The sequence below is a fragment of the Mustela lutreola genome, chromosome 8 (genome assembly GCF_030435805.1).
Source record: "Mustela lutreola isolate mMusLut2 chromosome 8, mMusLut2.pri, whole genome shotgun sequence".
In the NCBI taxonomy this organism is placed as follows: domain Eukaryota; kingdom Metazoa; phylum Chordata; class Mammalia; order Carnivora; family Mustelidae; genus Mustela; species Mustela lutreola.
In genome coordinates, this window is record NC_081297.1 from 141,729,405 (window position 1) to 141,753,198 (window position 23,794).

At 59.6% G+C, this 23,794-nt stretch overlaps 1 protein-coding gene across 4 annotated transcripts; it reads right to left on the reverse strand.

Moving 5' to 3' along the window:
• Nucleotides 1-971: 971 nt before the first annotated feature.
• TMEM184B (transmembrane protein 184B) lies at nt 972-22,000 on the reverse strand. 4 transcript variants are annotated; one of them, XM_059186966.1, is made up of 9 exons: nt 21,809-22,000; nt 20,601-20,766; nt 10,825-10,915; nt 10,227-10,302; nt 7,337-7,428; nt 6,315-6,484; nt 5,768-5,962; nt 4,210-4,230; nt 972-3,390 (listed from the first exon to the last, which is right to left on the reverse strand). In XM_059186966.1, the coding sequence occupies exons 1-9, from the start codon at nt 21,998-22,000 to the stop codon at nt 3,149-3,151; spliced, it is 1,245 nt and encodes a 414-aa protein (XP_059042949.1). In that variant the 3' UTR covers nt 972-3,148. The 4 variants fall into 4 exon arrangements, with proteins under 4 accessions (XP_059042949.1, XP_059042947.1, XP_059042950.1 ...); XM_059186964.1 differs by having other exon boundaries at nt 10,825-10,978; XM_059186967.1 differs by lacking the exon at nt 4,210-4,230.
• Between the last annotated feature and the right edge of the window lie 1,794 nt (nt 22,001-23,794).

Genomic DNA, 23,794 nt, shown 5'->3' on the forward strand with positions numbered 1-23,794 from the left:
TGTTTCTAGCCATGAGATTTCTTATGGTTTCTTTAGCTTCTTACAGCCTCCCTGCAGAGAAGGCACTCGAAGGGCATAGATGTGACAAGCACCAGGAAACCTGAGGGGCTGCAAGCTTTAACACACAGCACGCCGAGGCGAGCGCTCACACACATAACACACACACACACACTCACACACACAGGCTGAGGGAAAAGGCCCTGTCTGTGGCAGCTGCTGGCTTTGAAAGTTGGGGAAGGGTCAAACCGCATGGGTTGGCAGCATCCACTGGCCTTTTTCCCCCTCTCATGTTGAAGCCCACGTCATCCTGATCCCTGATCCCGGGATGCTGAGCTCAGGCCTGCAAAAGGGCAGCCGGAAGCCTTGGGCGGGACAAGTGGAGTTTCAAGGTCAGCTGGGAAGTTCCCCCCACCCACGCCGCATTCCTGAGCACTCCTGTCAGCCCGCCAGCCCCTCCTCCCTGAAAGTGGGTGGCCATGGCCGGGCACCTGGCCGCCTTAACCCTTGGGGCAGGGACAGAGGGTCAGACAGTGGAGGGTGGGCTCAGGGAGGCATAAAGATAGGCTGCAAGGAGCAAGAAGGCCTGGAAATCCCTTCAAGCCCATGGGAGACCCCTGTGGGAATGCGGCTGCTGGTGTTTGAGGTGCAGGGGGCCCTCTGGCTGGAGGACAGAAGGGGGAACGGGGCATCCACCCACTGGGGTTGGGAAGGCGGGCCCCTGTGGCCACAGCTGCCCCTGGCTCCCACCAGCTGGAGGAGAGGGAGACGGTTCGTCCAGTGCGAGCCCGGAGCCCAGTGTCAGTCTCTGGCTCCGTGAATTCCCCCACTCCCCTGTCACCTACACATCGTGCCCTGGAAGGAAGCCGGTTTCCTAGGAGACCCCTGCCCACAATCACCAAACCCACCCCCAAACACATACACGGGAGACGGGGAAGAGGAAGGGCAAAAAAACCTCACCCACAGGCAGCAGATTTCAATACAATCTATATTATCTCATATATATATTTCTTACTTTATTTGCTCACTTCTGTCACGCATTTAAAATGTCACAGAGACCAAAATAGAGCGGCTTTCTGGTGGAACTCATGGCAGTCATACACGAGATACAAAACTAGGGGACTCTGTCCTCTCATACATCATACAGTTCAGTTTTCAAGTATTTTTTATGTACAAAGAGCTACTCTATCGGGGGAAGGGATTAAAAAAAAAAGGTTATGCATCCTAGGAAGGAAGGGTGGAGTGGGCGGGCACCCATTCCCGGCCCCTCGACTCCCCGGGGGCCACTAGCTCCCTGCCCCAGAGCCCCTCCTCTGTGTCCCCCCACGAACCATGCTAGCCAGCAAGTGCCAGGGCAGCCAAGACAAGGGGGCAGGGAACCGGCAGCACACTTTGGCCTGGAAGGAGAATCACAGCGATCTATGAAAGCGAAGTGGGGAGTGGGGACGGCCTGCTCCCACCTGCCACCTTCCTGGGCAGCTTGGTACCAGCTGGCCAGGCCCACCAGATGGGCCCCAAGAGCCAGCCTCCAGCTCGCCCCCTCAGGCCTCTGTGACCCCGGGCAGGGACGGGGCGGGGCGGGGGGAGCCAGCTTGGTCACAAGGGCCAAAGGCAGCCTGGGAAGACGACAGGGGTGTAATCCCCCACTGGACCCTTGGCACACTTCATTCCACGAATGAATGGAAAGGAAGAGAAGTTCTGGTGCCACAGGGTGGGGCCCTCCTTACCCTACGACCTTCCCCAGGCTGTCCCGGCCCCAACCCAAGTGCCCTCTGGTTTCCGAAAGACAGAACACACACTGTGACTGTCAGGAGGCTCCTCCTAAGACAGTGGCCAGTCTAAGCCCAGCCTGACTGGGGGCTCTGGCCACAGAGGCTCCGGGAGTTTAGGTGTGGAGGTGAGCGAGGGGAGGGGACTCGCCATCCTGGCCATCCCCTAAGGCCTGTCCAGGGTGCTTGGCCCAGTGCAGCAGGGTCCCCTGAGTGCCAGCAGCTTGAGAGGGAGCCCCCAGGGAGTGTCTGCGGCCAGACAGACCGAGGGCCTGGGACGGGGGAGCTTTCGTATGTGACTAAGGCACAGAAGAGATGGGCCGAAGGGCCAGCCGAGGCAGGACTCCAGGCCGTGTGTGGATACGGCGCCAGGGGAGAGGAGTTTGGGGTCACTCCACCTACTTCTCAGCTCCCGGCTGTATGCCCCCTCCTTTCGCCTCCCTCCCGTAGGGCTGCTCCTCCAAAAGCTGGTCTGAAAAGTGGAGACTCAGACCCTTCCCCTGAAACGGGAAGCAGCAGCCCTAGGGCAAGACCAGGACCCTGCGGAGGTTCTCACTGCTTAGCCTGGGAAAGGGGCTGGGAGCCTCCAACCCCTTCAGCAGCCAGGAAGCAACAAGGGCTCTGCCCAAAGTGCTCTCAAGAAGAAAGACCCCGAGGGACAGGGCAGTGCGGGCCGCTGGCTGCCCTCAGCAGGTCAGGAGGAGGGGGCATGAGGCAGGCAGGGAGGGCAGCCACGGAGAAGACAACCAGGGGCCCAGATGCACCCGAGCTCCCTTCCAACATGGGACAAATGGCTCTTGGTTGTCCCTCTGGTCCTTGCAGCATGCCAGGCAAGCCTGGGTCAGGAGGGGGCGCGGGGAGCGTCTGGGTTCCCTCCCGCCCCTCTGGCCAAGGCTGAGGCTAATCTAGCGCGGACAGGGGACACAAGGGAGGGAGCAGGCAGGAAAGAGCCCAGGTCAGAGTATTGCACGGTGCTGGGGGCGGGGCTGTCAGTCTCAGGGGGGAAAAAAGGGACCCACGTGGGGGCTGAGAGGGCCATGGCCGCGGGTCCACCACGGCCACAGCTGGTCCCACCAGGCCGCTGCCACAGGACAAGCCATAGGGGCACAGGAGTCGCCCCCAGCATCCTCCGTCCCTCGCCCGGCAGCGGGGCTGGCCACACGTGAACAGTCTGGAAGGCCCCCGTGGTGAGCCCGGGCTGTTCCCTGGGCCGACAGCTTCCGGCTATTCCTCTGGGAGCGACAGGTGAGTGTTTCTGGTCCAATAAATTAACGGGCAATGCCAAAGCTGTGCCAGCCTGCCTCCTCGCCCGCGCGTGGGACTGGAGGGGGGCACGCCCTGCCCTGGGCCGCGGGGCCAGTCCTCCCCACCAGCAGCCGCACCTAGAACTCGTCATCGGAGCTAAGCAGCAGAGTCTTCTCGTTGTCGCGGGCGCCGCTGAGGCTGTGGGAGCGCGAGAGGCTGTGGGCGCTACCGCGCCATGCGGGCCCAGGCTCCAGGGTGGACTGCTGTGTGTACTGCTGGTAGGCGGGCGAGAAGTTGTGGATGGCGTCCTGCACAATGTCGTGTGGGTTCATGGTCTCCTTGAGGCTGCTGGAGATGCTCTTCATGGGGGCACAACGGCCTGCAGGGTAGGAGCCCAGAAGAGGGGGTGAGGGGCAGGGAGGCCCCAGTCCCGGGACCAAGCGCCACCCCAAGGCCGTGTCACCCGACAGAGAACAGGGTCCCGGGCATCAGGAGGCACAGGCAAAGAAATGGCTCTCTGGCTGGGGCGCAGAGGACAGGAGAGCAGCCGTGGGGGGCTGGTAAGTGTGGCTGGTGGGAAGGGACCCGGGTGGAGAATGGCATGCCTCAGGGAGGCTGGAGTGTCGGGGAGGGGTCCACCTACAGAGCTAGCCCTGCCCCCTACCCCGGGGGGCCCCCCTTTGCTCTGGCAGTACAGGTAGCCACCCCCCCCCCCACCGCCTCCAGCACCCACAGTGGGATGCCCTGCAAATCCTCACTGGCTCCCCTCTGAGAGGGCAGAAGCCCTCATGTGCTTCTTGCTAACTCCTCCTCTAAGGATCTCTCCCTCCATGGGTTCAGTAGGGAGAAGTGACCCAGATCCAAAGCCGAGGTGGGGACAAGCCCAGGTCTTCCAATTCCAATCTGGCGGGCCTTTTCCACTTTTGTGTTCTCCGCCATGGATTTCCCATTAACACGCACTGTGCCCCTGGAACCCAGCGGGCGTATTCCAGAACACTGAGAGACCAGGACGGAAGCAGGCAAACTCTACGGGTGGGGGGCAGCCCTTGGCAGGCAGGGCCTCTGAGCTCTGCTGCCTGGGGGTGCCTTGCGGGGGAGAGACAAGAACACGGAGAAGGGACTAGGGAGAGAGACATGCCGGTGACGGTGACCACGACTGACGTGCAGGACAGACGTGTAGACCAGGAGCAGAACCTACCGTAAGGGCCGTATGTTGGCACTGCCCGCGGCCAAACCCGGGGCAAAAGCAGGGCGGAGGGGGGGAAGGGGAGGGAGAGAGAAGCCAGAGAAATAGAGAAGACAAGAGACAGCTGAGTGACACCATCTGCCCACCACCAAGGCCTGCACACCGCACCAGACACGCTTCCCACCCAACCCAGCACCCAGCAGCCCCAGCGGCCCCCTCAGAGCCCGGCACCCAGTGGGCGATGGGGGTGGGGGACGGCACGTCCACTCAGGGATGACCCCTCCCACAGGGCTCACGCTCTCATCCAGGGGGACGGGAGAGCCACCAGCAGACGCACAGGACACTGATCGCGGTCCCATTTCTACACCCAAGTCGTGGCCCAGCACCCCCACTTCTCTTTAGGCTTGGCTGGAATGGCTAAGCCAGTGCCCTGCGCTTTACAAACCTCGTGACACTTCACAGGAAATCAAGGCTGGGGAGTGAGGGGGTGTGGTGCCCTGTATAGATTCCCCCAAGCTTTTCCCCAGGAGGGCTGGGCTGGGGTCTCCGCCAGAAGTGGGTTTCTGGCCACGCTGTTCTTTTCTGGGCTGGTGGTCCGGGAGCAGCGGGTGGGAAGATACAGCCTAGGTGTCCGCTGGGCCTCTGCAGAGCCCCCACACGCGACATTTTAAACCCCAAGGGCCCAGAAAGGGTTCTCTGCTATGGCCCCAGGCTCCAGGCACAAGGGTGACTTTCCTAAGGATGCAGGCTCTGTTGGGACCAGGTTCACGGGACATCGTGCTCAGCACTGGGTGGGTGTTTGCAGATCTGAGGACCTAGTGGGAAGCGCAGGGGACAGCAGCTGGCAGCAGCAAGGCGGCTGGAACCGGGTAGGTGTGCGATTACAGACGGAAGAAGGGGTACCGCCAGCCCTCCGCCAAGTGTGTCGGGAGAACACAGCTGGGCGCCCAAGAACTGAGCGGCCCGCAGTGCCGGCCCATCCACTAGTGGCCACCAGGTCTCTTTCCAGCCACGGAGAGGGCCGAGGGGTCCCCCTGCAGCACCCCATCCCTGGGGCCTGTGGCGGGCTTCGGCGCAAGGCCTGGGAAGAGGGGTTCTCGTCTCTGGCCACAAGGCAGGCAGCCAGCAGCAGCCCAGCTCTTGGGTGGGTGTGTCAGAGCAGGACCCTCCAAGGCCCACCCACCTCCCCACCGGAGAAGTCAGTGCAGGCATTGCTGGCCTCCTCTTTCGCCCGCCGTGACCATCTGCTCTCTGCCCAGGAGCAACCCAGAGGCCGTTCCCTCCACTGGGGGGAGCTGGGAAGGTCCCTGCCACTGTTCCAGCCCAGACCACTTAATGCCGAATCTTGGAGATGGGGGGGTGCACAGGAGGGACAGGCAAGGCCTCTCCGGGCATCCTAACGTACAACCCGGGTCGCCAATGTCTTCGAACAAGGAGGCAAAGGAGCAGGTGTAAAAAGCAAGCTGTTAAAAACGGCCTGTCGGACACTGTGGCAGGAGGGCCCTAGGGCGGGGCCTGGGAGGGCTTCTCCCGCTGTGTGGGGGGCGGTCACCTCCACGCGGGCTCATACCTTGCGCATCCAGCCTCTTGTCAGCGTAGACCTTGTAGGTGAAGGCGTGCCGCAGGGCCAGGGCTGCGAAGAACATCTCCACGCAGATGATGAAGTCCTGGTAGCCGGCGGCCACGGTGCCCTCGCCCACGGACACGCGGGCTGAGTGGATCTTGGGAATGGCCCCACACTTCTCCAGGATGGCCAGGAGCATGCCTGGAAGAGGAGGCACGGGCATGTGGCCCTGGAGCCGACCCCTGGCCTGTTGCCCCTTCTACATGCAACCCCCACCCCGCCAATGCCACACCCACCAACAAGGACGGCAGCGGGGCCCACGGTCACCCCGGGGGGCTGAGATGCTGGCACCAAGCTGAGGCGTCTGGGAAACCCCACCCCGCCAGCTCCTTGCTGGCCACCAACACCGGGGGTCCCTTGGATCCCCATCCATGAGGCAGCCCCACGGAAGGTTCCCCATGGCTCCTGTGAAAGGCTCGTGAGGGCCTAGACGTTCCCCTCAGGAGGCCCCAGTGGACAACACAGGCCTTACAGAGGCTGGGAAGAGGCTCACCTTGCCAGAAGGAGAGAAAAATGACGGACTTGACCATGAAGAACTTGAGGACGGGGCTGTAGGGACTAAGCAGGTCCCGGGTGGCAAAGTAGAAGAGGAAAAGGGCGTAGAGGGCCAGGCTGACAGAGATGTTGTAGATGATGGTCACGTAGAGGTAGCCGCTGGTGACACTGGGGGAACGGGGAGTGTTCTCTGGCTTGGACAGAGCCTTTGGAGGGACAAAAGGCCTCCCTCCCGCCTCTGCCCAGCCAGTATGCCAACCCCCATGGCTCTCAGCAAGGCTCCCCAATCGGTGCTCCATGAGCCACTGAAGAAGGGACCTAAGTGGCCAAGAAGCAGGGGGCGGAGGGAAGGTGTGCGAGCGTGTGCCCACGGTGAAGGCCAGCCCTGTGCCTCTGCTCTGGTGCCCGGGCTCCTGGTAGGAACCCAGACATGGAAGCCACCAGCACCAGGGGGCTCAGCCCAATGGCCCAGCAACAGGGATGAGAATGACGTAGAGCCTGGCTCTGCTTTTCTCTTGAACCAAGTTCTGTCGCCCTCCAGGCTTCAGATGCTCACCTGCCCTGGCGGGGCTGTCCCGTGGGGTACAGGTTGCACCAGGCTGGGGTGCATGGTCCTGTTCACTAGCCCCCCGAAACGAAAGAAGTCCACATGGGAGAAGCCTTCTCCCGGGGACTCAAGCCAGGCCTCTCAGGGCTCTGACCTTCTAGCTCCCTGCCTTGGGAGTGGTCACTACCCTCAGGCACCAGCCTGTGGGCTGTCCGTGAGGGTGATGAGGGCTGAGGGCTGGCTCCTGTGCCAGAGGTGGGGCCAAGCAGGACGATAATCACCTCCAGGCTTGGGCCCTGCAGCTTAGGGATGCGCGGGGGCATGAGGAGCCACGGGCCACCCTCGGCCTCCCCTCAGAGGAAGGTCAGGGGCGTGGGGCCAGTCTGCAGGCACCTCCTTCCCTAAAGCAGGGCGTCATAGCCTCGGGGCAGGACCACCCACCCCCACCTCTCAGGGGGCCCCCCGCTGCTTACTCAAAGTCGCCGTCCCGGTACTTGCCGAAGGCCTGGAGGACCACGGTGCTGACAGCCATGAGTGGCTTCACCACGCAGAACTGCAGGGTGGCCTGTCAGGGGAGAAGGTCAAGAGTCGGGGACGAACAAAGAAACTGTGTGGCAAGCCCCTCCTCTGGCCAGGAGAACCTGTGCTGGATGCTGGGGTGGGGGGTGTTCTGATGTCCTGTCCCGAGGGGACTGCGTGTGGAGGGGAGGCAGAAGCTGTGAAGGGACAGCTGTGCAGAGCGGCCGTGCGAGCAGACGGGAGGAGGAAGGCGAAGGATGGCCGCTGGGGGCACGGCCGAGCGCAGGGCGGGGAAGCCCGCTGGGGAGCTTCTCACAGAAGGGGTCGGGAGGAACGTGCCAGAGACACGCCAGGGACAAGCAGAGGGAGGCGCTCCTACCGAGACCGAGAGGCCGAGGGCAGACACGGGCGAGGGGGTAGATGCTGGTGATGGAGGGCAGCAGGAAGGGGCCAGGGCCCTACTCAAAGCCGCCTCCTGTCCTCCTGTGTCCACCCGTGGGGTCCCACTGGGGCTGGAAAGGACCTCCAGGAGCACAGGAAAGGAGGCAGCTCAAAGCACAAGGTCTGGGATCCTGAATCTGAATCTGAATCCTGGCTTCACCGGCTACCATCTGGAGAAGGTCAAGTGAGCGGTCACGTAGCCTCTGAGTGGTCACCTCACTAACAAATAGATGTAACCAGCCCCACATCGCAGGGCTGAAGACCACAGCAGCGTCTGTTGTTCAATGAAGGCCTCCACTGGCCAGCTCAGCTCAGCCACTGGAAGAATTCCTAAACCAGGTTCTTACAGCGCCCTCCAGAGGCTCCAGTAAAGTCAAGGACAACCCACAGTGCCCAGAAAGCCAGCAAAAACACCAGGTTCTTGAAAATCATGTCTAAGCCATAACGCCCTTTCTGTGGTTGGGGAGCAGCTTGAAAAGGCTGAGCCACTGTGGCTCCAAGTCAGGCAAGGACCCTGGGGCAGAGGAAGTAAGCCGTTGACCCCAACGTTTCTGCCCCACTGGGGACCCGAGTGCAGTCTGTGGGGTGTCCCCACGGGCCCTGGGATGTGCATGGAAGCACGTGTGATGGAGCACAGAGGTGCAATGCTGCCACCAAGAAAGCCCCCCAAATTCCCCAGCCCCACCACCCACCTTGAGGGAGCGGGACCAGTGTCTGGGGCAAAGGGAGGAGGCGGGGGCATTAAAGGCCTGCCCACAGGCCGCCGCCGTCCTGGTCAGCTGGGCGCACAAGGGCCCCCCAACAAAGCACTGTTACAGCTGAGGAAACCGAGGCACGGAGGGACAGAAGAGGTGGCGTCAGCAGGCCCCACAGCCCGCACCCAACCACAGCCCGCACCCAACCACAGCCCTACACTGGGCGGGGAACCAGGCAGCGGTTCCCCAGCCAGGAGGGGGTTCAGAACCACCTGCGGAGCTATAAACCCAGCCCCGGGGCCCAGAGCTCCAGGCCAGACCTTCTTCATCAGCCTGGGGGCTGCGGAGAGGGGGCTGGCTGACCAGAGGATGGCTGTGCACCAGCTCTCCGGGGGGGGTGGGATCCTGGGGGCCCCTGGCCTAGGCTTTCTCAGGAGAAACAGCAGAGAGGAAGCAGTGCTCTCCCAAGGGAAAGGGATGCAGAGGCTGCTTTAATCCTGTCCTCTTACTACCTCCCCCTGCCACTTCCAGAACAGCAGCAGGACATCCGAACTCACAGGGCCTGGGGAATCATTTATAACCAGACTAGCAAGCTAGTGATCATGGGATCAAAACTCTGTACACAACATACCCATCAAAGAAGGCGGTGGTGAGTCACAGCTGGGCCCAGGGCGGCTGAAAGGCTGGTAAACAAAGGCTCTGGAAGGCCCCACCCACCGTGACCCGGGGACACTTTTAACTCTTTGCCTCCAGGCCCAGTAGGGAGATTGTGAATGGAGGAACGCCCAAGGGAAGGCAGAGCTGGAAGCTGGCCTGTGGCCGATCCATCCAGGTAGGTGCTATGTGGGTGTGCCCGCACTGCGGGCAGTGTCCCTGCACAGAAGGGAGTGGAAAGGCCAGCCCTCTGGTGGCCAGGGTCATCAGCTGCAGTGACTACTCTTGGTGACCCAGAGGTCCCAGCAGGGGCAGGCTCTCCCTCCCCCGACCAGAGTGGGCTCGGTGCCCGTCTGTGCTGACTGCTTCCCATCCATCCCCCACCTGGGCCTCGTGCCATCCCCCCAGGTAAGTATCGTTCTGCCTGCTTTACAGAAGAAGGAAACCAAGTCACGCTCGGGGAAGTTATTACATAACCTCGCCAGGGTCACTCAGTCAAGAGGAAAAGCTGAAAATCAAACTCAGATGGTCGGACACCCAGGCCCATGTGCTTCACCACAAACCCCGCGCGGCCTCCGCCCAGCTCCCGGAGACCACAGGGGAGGCAGCGGAGGAAACCGGAAGCTGGTGGAAATGGGGAACAGACCAGAGACTCGGCAGGCCCGTGGAGCTTTCACGCAGAAGAACTCCTGACCTCTAGCTGCAGCCGAGGAGGGGTTTCAAGCTGAGACTCTAGAATCCCTGCGCTTCCTCATTCTCACACACACACACCAAGACCCGCTTGGTGGAAGTGAGCAGGAATGGGACCACCTCCCGCCCTGGGCCGCCACAGACCCCCTCAGGACCCTGTTGCTGCCCCTCGGAGCATGCCTGGCTCATGCACGCGTGGGGCGTGGGTGCCGGGCCTTCGTGTACTTCACGAGGTATGGGAACTCCACAGGTGGGCTCCTCGGGCCCTACGTCCACCTCTGCCGCCGGACGAGCAGGGGCGGCCCCCAGGCTCCGGGACCCTGGCCTGGGCCCCTCAACCGGGGCTGGTGCAAGGGACACGCACCTGCTTGCAGAAGCGCAGGAATCCAATGGAGTAAGTCTTTCCCCAGAGGCAGCACGTGCCATACATACAGCTGGACCTGGAAGAGGCAAGCGGAGGAGAGGCTAGAAGGCAGCCAGCCAGGATTCGGGGAAGGTGGGGCTGGGGGAGGCCGCCTTCCCGCACATCCACACGAGCCCAGGGAGAGCAGACCGGGCCTGGGAACGAGGCACAGAGCTCAGGCAGCCTTTGCCCGGAGGCTAAGCACTCGGGGAGAGTCTGCACTGGCGGTGGTGGGAGGTCCGGGGTGGGGGGCATCAGGGAGCAGGGCTGCACCAGCCTGGACACAACCAACCAACCTGCCAAGTGCTGAATGGAAAGACTACAAGAGGGAAAAATAGGCAGACAGGAGGGGACAGGAGGAGAAAAAAGGAGTAAGAGCCGGTGAGGCCATCCCCATGGTCGCGCTGTACAGGGTCGCTCGGGAAGGGAGGAGAGGCACGACAGGGCCAGGTCCTGGGCAGGGTCAGTCTGTGTGTCCGGCTGATACCAGGACAGCTCGAAGACCCTCAGGCCCAGGAAACAGGGTGCTGTGGGGGCTCCAGGGAGACCGTCTACTCACTCGATGGGCTTCCCTCTGATCTCCGACATGATGGAACTTTCTCCCCCAAGGTATTCGTAGCACAGGCTCAGGAAATTATAGATGACCAGGGCTGTGAGAGATGTCCAGAGAAAACCACTCAGACCAGCAAGCTGGGCAAACAGATGGTGGGATTCTAAACAGCCACAAGAGTGGAGGCACCACGGTCACAGGGCCGCGGGGACGCAAGGACCCGCACAGAGAATATTCCAATGGTTACCAAACCAGGCAAAGCTGAGTCACACTGTGTGCGGTACGTGCACGTACGCTGCTGGTCACCCCGTAAAGCGACACATGGTGATAAGCACGAAGTTCCAGATTGCAGGGGGAGACGGGGCTGGGCTTGCTGGGGGCTGGGAGGCAGATTCTGGAGCTCAAAGCCAGTACCTACCGGCTTTGTTACTGTGTGCGTGTGCATGCGTGTGTACATGTGTGTGTCTTACGGATCAGAGTTTTACAACAAAACAATAAAACATTCTCTGGAGAAAATCTCAGGAGAAATGTTCAGCAGGAACGAGACAGGACAACCACCCAGAGGGGAGGTTAGTGCGCACGCCAGCAGAGGCTCTCGGGTGGCGACGAAGGTCAAAAAATCAAGCACAAATGTGTGGGGCAGCTGGGCCAGTTCTGTCCGGATATGGCTCGAGGGCACCACAGAGACGCAGCTCTGCAGCAGCGACAGGCAGCACTGAGGTGCGTTGTCAACGCTAGAACCACAGCATGCCGAGAGGACTTCTGTGGGGTCAGCAAGATAAAGGCTGAGGCCTGCAGGGTGCCAAGAACACGGGGACACGCCAGGAGCAAGGACGGGGAGACTGGAGAGCAGGAGGAGTACCGCAGAGACCACCAGGAGGCAAGGGCACCGGAGGATGGTCAGGCCGAGAGCGTGGGAACTCGAGTGTGCAGCAAAGGCATGAGGGTCCAAGTGGGGTCAGAGGACAGGAAGGGCAAGGGGAGTACCTGCGACCCTGCGGACGGAGGACTCCTCATCTGTCCCTGCTGTCCCCCCTGTCGCACAGAGGCCCTTACTGCTCCAGGTACAGCCCTGACCTTGGCTCTCGAGACTTTTCCACAGTGACTTGGCCCCGGCCCACTCCCCACATGGCCTTCCCGGGGAACTAGATGCCCCTCTTTCCCCGTAGGTCATGACATCCTCCATGTGCTTCCCTTTGCTGAGTCCCACGGCCTGGGGGGCCCCTCCCTCTGAGTTGCTGGCGTCCTTGAAACCCATGAGACCTCGTGAGAGTCTCTGGCCCCTTTCATGGAGGCTGGCATGTTCTCACCCAGGGAACAGCTGACCTACAGATGCTGGGCCGTGTTTCCTGCCCCGGGGCCTGGCTAGCATGATCCCTGACTGCTCCCACGGGACTGCAGCCCCTAGAAGGCGGCCCACCTCCTCCCCAGAGCATGGCCACAGCACTCGGCACACACCTGGCACACCACGACCACGGGGCTACCTTGAGCTGGAGAGCACGCGATCCCGGCGACAGATCTATGGGTGAAAGCGGGCCTTCAGCGGTTTGGGAAGGAGTATGTATGTATGCAGTGTGGTATACCTAACCTATCAGGGGCTCACCTGCCAGCTAAGGTCGGGGATTCCAGGTAGCACTCCATCTCAGCATGACCCACGGCACCTACCACACGGTGCTGTGACTGACTGTCTACGGATGTAGTAGAGGGTTTGCCCCCCATTAGCTGGGAGCCTTTCTGTGCCTCAGTCTCCTCATCTGTTAGATGGAGACAACAGAGGCATCTACCCTGTCAGGGGGTATGAGGTTTGAGTACCCAAAGTACTCAGAAGAGTGGCTGGCCTTAGTCGTGCCCACTAGGGGGCTACTACTGTTTATCTGCTGGTCTTCCTCAGGGGCCAGGGTCCCCCATTGGGGCCTGTGGACGCTGCCTGCCTGGCCCGGAAGCAGCTCGGGAAACGTGGGGACTGCGGCAGTCTCCACTGAGCTCCAAAGCACTCTTCAGTGCCCAGAACTATGGGGCATTGGGGCCGGGGAGGAGGCATCAAACCAAATCTGATGTCAGCCTGCTGACCACCTTTGTTGGAAACCACACGAGGCCAAGTAGGATGGACATGCCCGTCCCAAGCTGGCTCCAGCTACAGGGTGGCCAGTGGTACCTTCCAAAGACGGCCACACCCTGGGATGCTGGCTCCCCTTTGCGGGGGACATAGGGTCTTCCTCCCTCCCTCCCACCCCAGGGAGCCCGGGGTGACTACAGCACAGGTGCTGCTCCAAGACCTCTGACACTGGGCTTCAAGAAGGCCTCTTTCCTCTGCTGCTTTCTCTTGAGACGCCTGCCCTCGGCTGTAGCCCCCCTGCTCCGAGGGAGCCCAAGCCAGTCCACGTGGAGACACTACCCAGAGCGGCTCGGGTGGGAGGACCGGAGGCCCCAGCTGATGCCAGCGACAAGTGCCAGACCCACAAGACTGCGGACGCCACGCCCCCAGTTGGGGGTCCCCCAGCCGAGGGTCCCCCTGTGGAGGCCCAGACAGCAGGGCACAGGGACAGACTACCCACACGGTGCCCCATCCACGTTCCTGGACTACACTGTCCGTGAACAAAAGGAATGGCCGTTTTACACTAGTCTGGGTGATTACACAGCCAGAATAAATGCATACGTACACATGTGTGTGTCTGCGTGTCTACATAACATCTCTATGTATATGCACATACATCCGCATGATATAACACCACTCTGGAAGTTCCCAGGATGCGCCGGGAGCTCTCACACCTCCCATGCTAGCATGTTCTGGGGGGGCCTCTGCTGAGGCTCAGGGGCAGGCCCTGCTGAGACACCCCCTCTCCCCTGTCCAGAGCCAGGCTCACTCCACACTCCACACTCCACGACCCCGCCATAGATCCGGCCGAGCCTTCCCGTATGAAGGGGGCAGCGTCACCAAGCAGGGAAGCCCTGGACCCTGGAGCCAGACTGCCAGCGGGTGTGGATGGTGGCTCCGTTGCTTCCTAAGTGTGCTGTGCCACGGTTTCCTACCTGCAGGCCGGGGTAACAGCAGCTCCTTCCTTGAGGACAAGGGCGAAGTGCGACTCCTTCACTAAGGCTGAGCTCACACGGAGTACCCACGCCGCAGTACCCAGTGTTCTTTCCAGATTGCCAACTCTTTGCCAGCCTGCCTCGGACTCCTGGAGGACCTTAACTCGGGGTGTGGCTTGGAGAGGCCCGCACTCCTTTCTCGCCCGCAGAGCCCATCCTTCCGCAGGCTGCGCGGACCAGACACAAGTCCCGAAATACGGACCTCTCAAGAGAAGCCCCAGGGGCCAAGGTTCATCATTCCCCTTGTCCAGAGCCATTCTCCCAAGCCAGGCCATCTTGCAAGCCACTGCCGTGAGCAGCTTGACTCCTGAGCTCACATCCTCTCCTGCGTCACAACACACGTCAGCACCCTCCTGAGTTACAGGGCTGAGCAGTCTGTCCCTGTCGTGCTCTGCACTCAACTGGCCAGAATCATCCTATGGCATCCGTATCTCTCAGCTCAAGGTTCTGGACTTTTCCCAGCTCTCCCGGCCCAGCCCGTCGATAAGATATCGATTGGCTGACGGCTTCCTTTAAAGAATCATCGGTGAGTCAGTAACATGTTCTCAGAGAAGGGAGACAAAGTACGAGTCTCCTGGAGATGACTCCAACAGCCCACACCAGCACCCACTGACCATCTGGACAAATCGATCCCCTCGCAGGAAATTACTGAGCCAAGCAAAACACGACCCCCGCCCCAACAACGCTGTTTACAACAGACAACTCAACGCACACCCTCGGAAGAAACACGAAGACATGCAGCCTGGGCATGAGAAGACGGCACCCGCTGGGTTGGAGGCCAGCGGTGGAGTGTGGTTCTTGGTTAGCAGCTTGGTGCCTGACTGCCCCTCGGACCACAGCTCTGGGCTGCTCCCCCGAGAGGCCCCAGAGACATGGAATGACTCTTTGCCTCCCTAAGTACTAACCACAGCCTGTGTGCCAGGCTCTGTGCTAGGCCCTAGGGATATATGAGTGTCCAAGGGACCCACCGACCAGGCCCTCCCGTTTAGAGGGGAGCATCCAGAAGGGAAGGGATGATCCTTCTGTCTCTCTCTCCTGCTCTGGACAATGGAATTTTCTGTTCCATTCTAGATACTAAACCTTAAATTGTTTATTTTAGAGGGGAGAGGAGGAGGGACAAAGGGAGAGAGAGAATCTCAAGCAGACTCCCCACTGAGCACCAAGCCCAACTCGGGCTCAATCCCATGACCCTGAGATCATGATCTGAGCCAAAGCCAAGAGCCAGACGCTTAGCCAACGGAGCCACCCAGGCACCCTCTAGATACCAAATCTTAAATGGACTAGAAACAAATGCACAAAATCAGGAGCAACTGACCAAAATGGGAGATGAAATGAGCATCGAACTAGAGCCTTGAGGCCCGGAGAAAAGACATCAGGGTTACTGTCTTCACAGAAGGGGCACGACCTTGTCCAGAGCATCAGACAGGACCCATCTGGTCCTGGAGGTAGACCCTAGGCCTTCAGCCTAATATAAAAAACAACTGCCAACAGGCCGTCTTCAGAGATGAAAGCTAGTGAGCTCTGTGCCAGGGGGAGCATGCCATCAGAGGCCAGGGGGACCTCTTAGCAGAGAGGCTGAGTCTTTACAGGTCCCTTCTGACCCTGACACTTGAGGACTTCTTTCCTCACTGGCAACATCTCTAACCCACAGCTGCCCGGACTTCCCGGACAGTCCAAAGGGCCGCCCTCCACCCAGCCTCCCCCACAACAGGCACCCGCAATAGCACAGCCCCAGGGAGCCCCAAGGGCTTCAGAGAGGATCCACCAAGAAGTGCACTCCGGCTGTCCCTGCCCGCAGCTCCCGGAATCTGAAGTCCTCACAAGCAGGTCAGACAAGGACACCTGTCTGTTCATTCAATAACCCCTCCCTGGACCCTGGCCAAGTGCCACACTCCGGGTGTAGAACCTCAGTGGCCTGGCCCCTGGGGGCCACTAGCCATTCCAAGCTCGCTCCCCCCACACGCCTTCTGCACCTACAGCTGGCCCCTAGCCCTGGCCTTCTCGGCTGCCCACAAATACTTCGGTTATCTCAGAAGACGTGGGGGCATTCCACGTGGCAGGTAACTCGAGGATGAGCTCAGAAAACTTAATTTTGACTACTTTGGACAGAGATCTTCTGTGCTCAGTGAATAGGAGCCTCAGAACAAGCTTCCTTCTCTTTTTCTGGGATCACCAGGGACAGCAATGGACACAGTGGGCCACAGCCCTGGTGGGCCAGGCTCTGCCCCAAACTGCTTCAATCCCTTCTCCCTCGTGGCCTGTCTGCCCTCACTGATCCTACCTATTGCTGTTCCCTGTCACCCAGATCACTGTTCTGATGCCTTTTCTGATTGGTTTCCTTTCAATACCTTCCTTCGTTCCGACCAACTGCGCGGTCAGAGCCGGGGCCCACAGCAGCACCCGGGCCTTCGGGGCCCGTGCGGCCCTGCGTCTGCGGCACTCGGCTGGGTTCCGTTTACCCCCGCTGTCCTGTCTCTCTGCCTCAGACGGTGCTTCACGTTGGGCCAGATTCCAGGCAGTGAGGTTTGTCCAAAATCTGAAGCAAGGTGAAGGCAGCCCCCTTCTTTTACCTGTTTCATGGAAACTCCCCCTCCTAACAGAGCCCGTGCTCCTCCACGGGACGACGCAGGCCTGCCCTCTTCCACCCGGCCTGACGCGAGCCATTCTGGGGACCCAGAGACCCAGGGCTGCGTCTGGCCTCTGGCAGCAACTCTCTAGGTAATCCTGTTTCTTAGCCAACTCGGTCTTTTCTTCACGAGTACAAGTGAGGATGGTAATACATCCACCAGTAACTGGGAGGCGAGAATGAGCTAAGAGTAAGGAAAAACATGCGGGAAAACGAACACCACAAAAAAAGCATTCACAACACAGTTCCTGCGTGAGGCGACAGTGCAGTCAGTCTCCCTCCTCCGAACTCCAGCCCTATGCACCCCTCTGATCACAGAGCTCCCTGGGGCTGTCCCAGAGACAGCTCTAGGGGCTAACCCTCGCCCTGAGCATGATCATACGCGACACCTGCATGCAGGGGCTCGGTCCGCCCTCCTGTTGACCTGCCCCGATGGCCCGTCCTCGCACCACACGGATTACAGACCTTGCCAGATGGTAGAAACTTCTCTGAGACTCAGCCCCTCCTTAGAAGACAGCAATCCTGCCACCAAATTGCAGGGTTTAGTGTTACTTGCTCTCCCACTGCCCTGCTGGAAGGCAAACAAATGGGGAAGGTACAAACCTTCGCGCACAAGGGGCCAGCACCAGGGGCAGCAGACCAGAGATGCTGACCACACTCCAGAAGATGCAACGTGGTCACGGACTCAGGAAGGGAGGGAGCCAATGAGATCCCCAGGAAAGCCCCAAACCGGACACACCGGACATCCAGAAGGCTAAGGGTGCAAATGGGAACCTTAGCTCCAAGTCTCCATGTGGAGCTACCGGGTTTCCACTCCTAAAACAGGTGTAGACGGTTCTGTCCTGGGAGAACATGGCTCAGCGGAGCGCAATGAGGTCATATGCACGAGTGCATGAGGCCCAGATGCGAAAGGGTAGATGCTGGGTCCCATGGCCGAACCGCTCCCTCCACTCAGCCTGCAGATGAGAACACTGTTCTCCGGGGAAACAGACCCAGAGTCAAAACATCCTCGCTGGGTACCTACCCTTACCGCTGCACGAAACTGGCGAGGTCATATCACGTGCCCCATCACCCGAATGGGAGGCTCAGCCATTTTGAGCCCCATTCTTAAACACAAAAATAGCCAAGGACACTAGACATTTGAGGAGAATTTCTGACACAAAGGTCAAAGACCAAAGCCAGCAGACCAAAGGAACTCAGGAGGCTGAGATAAGGCTGAGCAGAAGAAAACTGTACTCAGCATCCCCAGAGAGAGGAGATACTCCGCCCAGTACCAACAACTGGGGCTCAAAACAGACAAACAAACAAACAAACAAAAAACCCTCCTGAGAAGCAGAACAAAAAAGGAGGTGGAAAATTCAGCTCCATTCAGAAGTGCAACGACCTACAACAGGAATTCCCGAATGGCAGGATGAAGTGGAGGGGAAGAGATTATGAAAGAAACACACAAGAAAACTTCCCAGAACCTCAGGGCGGGAGCTTCCACATGGAGAGGGCCCACGGGGTGCTCCACATGAGGAATAAAGAACCCACCACTTGGGGGATTCTACAACACTGGGGGTAAAGGCAAGATCCTCAAAGAGCAGGTCACATACCAGCATTAAGGATCAGAATCCAGCTGACTTTCCTAAAATGACACTGGAAGCTAAAAGACGGGGGAAAACTTGCCTTCAAAATTCAGGGGCGGGGGTGATTTCCAACTTGGAAATGGATTCCCATGAAACTCCAAACAGGATAATAGAGTAGAAATATCTGCAGATAATTTTCAGATTGCAAAATGAAAAACCAGAACTCTCACGCACGCTTCTTGCCAGGAAGCTCCTGGAAGATACGACTGACCATAAGAGGGAGAGCAAACCACAGACAAGGAAAAAAAGGCATCCAGGGAACAGGTGATTGAGCACAATAGAGGCAGGCAGGCATCCCAGAGTGGTGGTGACAAGAGCCGAGCAGTAAAAGAGGCCAGAAAGCAGCCAGTCAAGACCAGAGCGGGAAGAGCAGGGCTTGGGGGAGAACCGGAGCCAGCAGATACGCCCGTGTGTCTGACGGCACGGAGGAAGGTTTCTCTCATGGAGTCAACGGAAGCATTTGGGAAGAAATTAATGATAGATCCACAGAAAGCAGAGCAAACCAAAAAGCAAGGCAAGCAATAGCCAGAGGAAAAGAAAAAGTGATGCAGGGGAATGTTAGCCTGGGACACTACAGGGCTCAGCTCTGATCAGTATCTACAGATAGGTGACAGTGTAAACACTGAAGGCAGACTGAGAAAAAACTGTGGTCTAGTCACGATGAAAAGATGAAGAGAATTGTGTGTGTGTGTGAGTGAGAGATTGGGGTAAGATACCCAGTCAAAGCTTTCTACAATCAAAGGTCACTATGGAGCCCTATCTGAAATTGAAAAATTGAGAACCAATAGTATAAGCATATTTTTAGGTTATTCTAAGAATAAAAAAAAAAAAGTTTAAAGGGTTGAAAATGCAGTGAACTTGGGAGTGAGGAGGAGTCACAGTGATTTTGTGTTTCAACTGCATGCACTAGTGTCTGCATGAGAGTAAAATGTTAGCTATAATTTTGTTAAAGAGAAAAACAAATGTCTGCTCAGTGCCCAGTGAAAGCCCGGCTGCCTGGCTCTGAAACTGGGGTCCTCCGGCACAACCTGACCCCTGATCCCCCTTCTGCCCCTTCCTGGGTCTTCAGACACCAAGAAGGGGGGGGTGAGAGGGGAATGAAGGGGGGTCCTCTTCCTGAATTTTAAGGGAAGCCCTCCATCCCCTACTCTGCCCTGTAGATGGAAGGGCAAGGGGAGGGAGTCCCAAATGCTGAGCGGAGCTGCAGGAAGGGGCAAGGCAAGGGCCAAGCCCACCAACTGGGACACGAAAAGCTGGTGAACTGCGGGGCAGCCTGAACTCCCCTTCCCGCAGCTGCGGTGCTGGTGCTGGTGCCATTTGTGAACTGCCTGGTTGCTGCGGAGAGACAGGGCGGGGGGGGGGGGGTAGAATAACAGTGTTGCTAGGACACATGCTTAGCAGGGAGGCAGACTTCTTACCAGGACCTCTAAGTGGACCAAGAGGAAGGTTGGGACAGGCGGAGCCTGAACAAAGAGGCTTCTGGAGCCAGGGTGGGGAGGGGGTACCCAGCCAAACGTCTGCTGCTGCCTCTGGGGCACAGAGTGGGGACGGTACAGACACTCCCCCGGCTGCACCCCACTTCTGGCAGGCACTCCGATGTGTGGGGCCCCACAGCGAAGGGAGACCACACCTGCCCCTAGACCACACAGGAGAGGATTCCCCCTGGCAGGGAACAGCTCTGCGCTTCTGAGGGAACCAGTGGGCAGAGGCCGCTTCTGGGCCCCCACTTGCAATTGGCACATGATTAGAAAAGGATTCTCAACAGTAGCGTGAGCAGCTCCTCAGGAACCCAGGTTTCTGTGGACTGCTTCCAGGGACATCAGGCATCAGAGCCCCCCCTTATGCCCAGAGCCGGGCCCCATCTGGCCTCAGCATTCTCACCCGGCAGAGCCAAGCTGGGAATTTGAGGCGGCCACCCGCACTGGCAGGGGCGCAGGAGGTGTGTGATCAAGGCCCTTATTCTTTCAGAAATCCTGGACTGAGGGAGCACCTACCCAGTGCCTGGCTCTGCTGATGTGGGCTCCCGGCCTGTTCTGCTCTCACCCCTGCCACTGCCTTGCCCTAGGCCCCCGGATGAGCCTCTGACCCATCTGTACCTGGGGGTTTCTGTCTACAGAGTCCAGAGTGCTAACCATTACACAATGGAACCGGGGGTTTCTGTCTACAAACAGACAAAGTCTTTGCTGCTCATCCCCATCAGAAACACCAAACTGAGAAAAGAGGCACAGGGGGAGGCTCCCTGTTTGCCAGCGTCCCTAAAAGTGTCATGGGAGCCCTGGTGGTCAAGTGCTACACATGGGCCGTCCCCTGCATGCGGGGGTCCAGATGGGAACCCTGAAGTGGACAGAGAAGCGAGGCACAGCCCGGGCTGAGGGGCTCCTGGCTCCCAGGCCCACCCGGAGCTCCCCAGCACCCCAGCCCAGCCCGCACACCCTCCTTACCCTCATAGCAGTCCCGCACGGTGCCGAAGTAGACATAGTACTGGTCGTTGGTGAAGAAGAGAAGGCTGAGCCAGGAGTCGAAGGCGTAGATGGGCACGATGAAGAGGATGCGGACGATGTAGCGCTGCTCGTTGGGGCAGCTGTAGCAGCGCAGGTGCATGTAGATCTACGGGCAGATAGGGGTGGGCTCAGCCAGGGAGCCCCTCACGGCAGACATGGGGGCCATGAGACCAGGCCCAGGACTCTTCGGATCCAAGGAAAGCATGGTTGGGAATGCAACAAGCACCCCAGGGCCTGTGCGCCCAGCCAGTTGGGGAACCTGGGGCGAGCGGCACAGAGGAGGCCCTCGATGGAAAGGCAGATCTCCTTGCCACCACCCTAACCTTCCTGACGCCTTGTCCCCGGAGTTTTAGGGCAGCAGCATCCACCCCGTGTGAGGGACAGAAGGGACCCTTGCTTCCCCAGAAGGCAGAAGCGCTTCCCCAGTGAGTGGCTACAGTGATGTCACTGTCCCCGGCGTCTCCCTTTCCCATGTGTCAGACAGAGCCGCACTGCCGGCCCCACGGGGAAGCGGGGAGAATGTGGTGCAGTTTTTAGAAAGCAGGAACTAGCAGCCACACACGAAGGCCAGCAACTGCTCCAGCCACGCTTCTCAGTCCCGGCAGCCAGGGTGCCGGCCCAGCTCTCACAACCGCATACCCGGCCCCGCCGCGTCCTGGGCTCGGGGGGCAGGGGCAGGGGTTGGGGGAGAACAAAATCTCCCCTAGCTGCTAGGAGCCAACTGCCTTGGAAGCAATCGGGTTCAAGGAGGGACAGGGACACTGAGCAGCAGGAGAGGAGCTGACAGGGGACCCAAACGGGCTCAGCCGCCCTTCTTCAAACGTTCTTCCTCGGGCAGCCCAGGCAGGCCTCCTCTGGGACCGTGAGTACAGGGGGACAGGAGACCTGCCCTCCCTCCTGGCTCTGCCAGCAGCCTATGCACCCCACCACCTCTATGTCTCAATCTTTTCCTCTGCAAACGGGTCACTGACATCCGTGTGCCTCTGCAGGGCCCCTGCAGCCGAGGCAGCCCATGTGACCTGTCCTATCCCATGGACGTGAGCAGAAGCCTGGCCTCATACCCCGTGGGGACTAGAACACCTCTGAGGACCCCTCTGCAGGGCCTCCTGCGGCTCTCCGGCTCAAGAGCCCTGGGCTGGCCTGGGTACCTGGTGGCAGGTGATGAGCAGGGCCGTCCAAACGAAGAACCCAGAGATGGCCTGCGCGGCTGTTGTCATCAGGAACACAGGCTGCTCCATGGCCGTGGGGCTGCCCTCGGGGATCACAGACATACTGGGCGATGCTGCCATGGTTGTGGGCGACGCTGGATCTGGGGCCAGCGCGACCCCCCTCACCGTCATGGTGCCTGGCAGCCGGGGGTCCCTGAGACAAACCCTTGCAGGAGGCGACGAGCTGGCCTAAAGAGAGGACACCACAGCGTTAGCCTCCTTCCCGGGGAGCGGCATGGCCAACAACCTTCCAGGCCTCCACGTCCACCTTCAGACTATAACTGGACTCTGACCACATGTGTCCTGGCCCATCCCCACTGTGTCTCCCCCGGATTCGTGCAACAGGCACCTCACCTGAGCAGTCACTAGGCTTCTGCCTTGGCCCCTACTGTCCCATCCCCACAAAGAAGCTACAGGAGGCTTCTAAGACGTTCACTACCCTGGGCCCACCTTTGCTTAAACCTCCCCAGCAGCTCCTAACTCCTTTAAAGTATAACCTGCTGTCTGTACAACAGCTCCCAAGACTGGCCAGTGGCTCCCTGTGGTTCTCATCTCTCTGCTACCTGCTGCAGAGATGCTCCCCTGCAACCACGCTGGCCTCCGGCCCCCAGACCTCTGCTTGGGCTGCCACACAGCTCCCATGGGCACTTCCCTTGGGTGCCTGCCCTGACCACCCATGCATGCTGGCGACGCTTCCCTGCTCCAGGCACTCCTGACCCCTTCGCTTTCTTTTTCTCCAGAACTCTCCTTCCGCCCCCCCCCCCCACCGCCCCCTGCCCCGCCCCGACTCCCTCTGACAAAGCCACACTCGCAGGTTTAGAACACAAGCTCCCCGAGGGCTGGGCCGGGGAGGCCCCATCTGGCTCCCAGCACCTGTCACACAGCAAACATCTGCTAGGTCTGCGCGTTGCCACACCTCCCCATCTCGCAAGGTCACTTGGTGGCTTTCTCTCTTCGAGGAGTGGCTGTGCCTTCTCTTTGACATTTCTCCCCAACTTCCTGGATGGCCGCCCCCCGTTCATCATCCACCTGAGCTGTTTCGGGAGACTCTGTGGCCACCTCGCGTGCTTTCAAACTGCTCTGTCTTAATTCAGTTTTCTGCATCCCTCTTCCTAAAAGGCTGCCCCCTATGCGTCCCCCAGTCAGACTCCTCATAACAATGGCTCTGTCCCTTGCTCGTGTGTATCCCCCAGCGGCCATCCGCTCTCTGCAGCAAGAACAGCATTTCTGTCTTTTGATCCCCAGCACCAAGCTCAGCACCAAAGCCATTAATAACATTTACTTTGTTACCTACTGATTTTCAGTCCTAAATTTTAAAAAATTCCAGGTATTTCCTAGAAAAGCACACAGAGATGAGCAAATTGGCATACCGGGAAATTCTGGGTAGGAAAATAAAGATGGGCGTGGGTGGGACACAGGCTGGCCTTCTAGGGTCCTAGGGGCCCACCCAGTCCCCCCACACAGGCTCTCCGTCCGCTGCTCTTCCCAATGGCGACTGCAAGAGCCATGGTAACAAACGAACAATTTCACATTAAAAATGAACCCAGATGCCCCCAGGGAAGAGCTGCTGTCCAAGAATAAAGCGACTCCAGAGAGGCTGGTCACTGCTGGACCCAAGGCCATCCGAGCCACACCACCCAACAGGCGACCCTTTCAGTTCTGCCAGCTGCCAATGGGCTGGTCAGCATCCCCAGAGCCGCTCAGTGTCCCTGCAGCAGAGGCTCTGGGAGACTAAGCTGCAGAGTGGCCAGAGGCTCTGCTGACCGTGAAGCAGAGAGCGTGGACACCAGGGAGGGCACCCTGGCTGCAGCTCCACCAGCAATCAGTCCTGGGTCCCCACACAGCTTTGCTGGGCCTGGAGGGTCTCCTCCAGGGACCCTGGAAGGTCTCCGCAGCCTGGTGCAAGACACAACCAAGCCCCCAAAC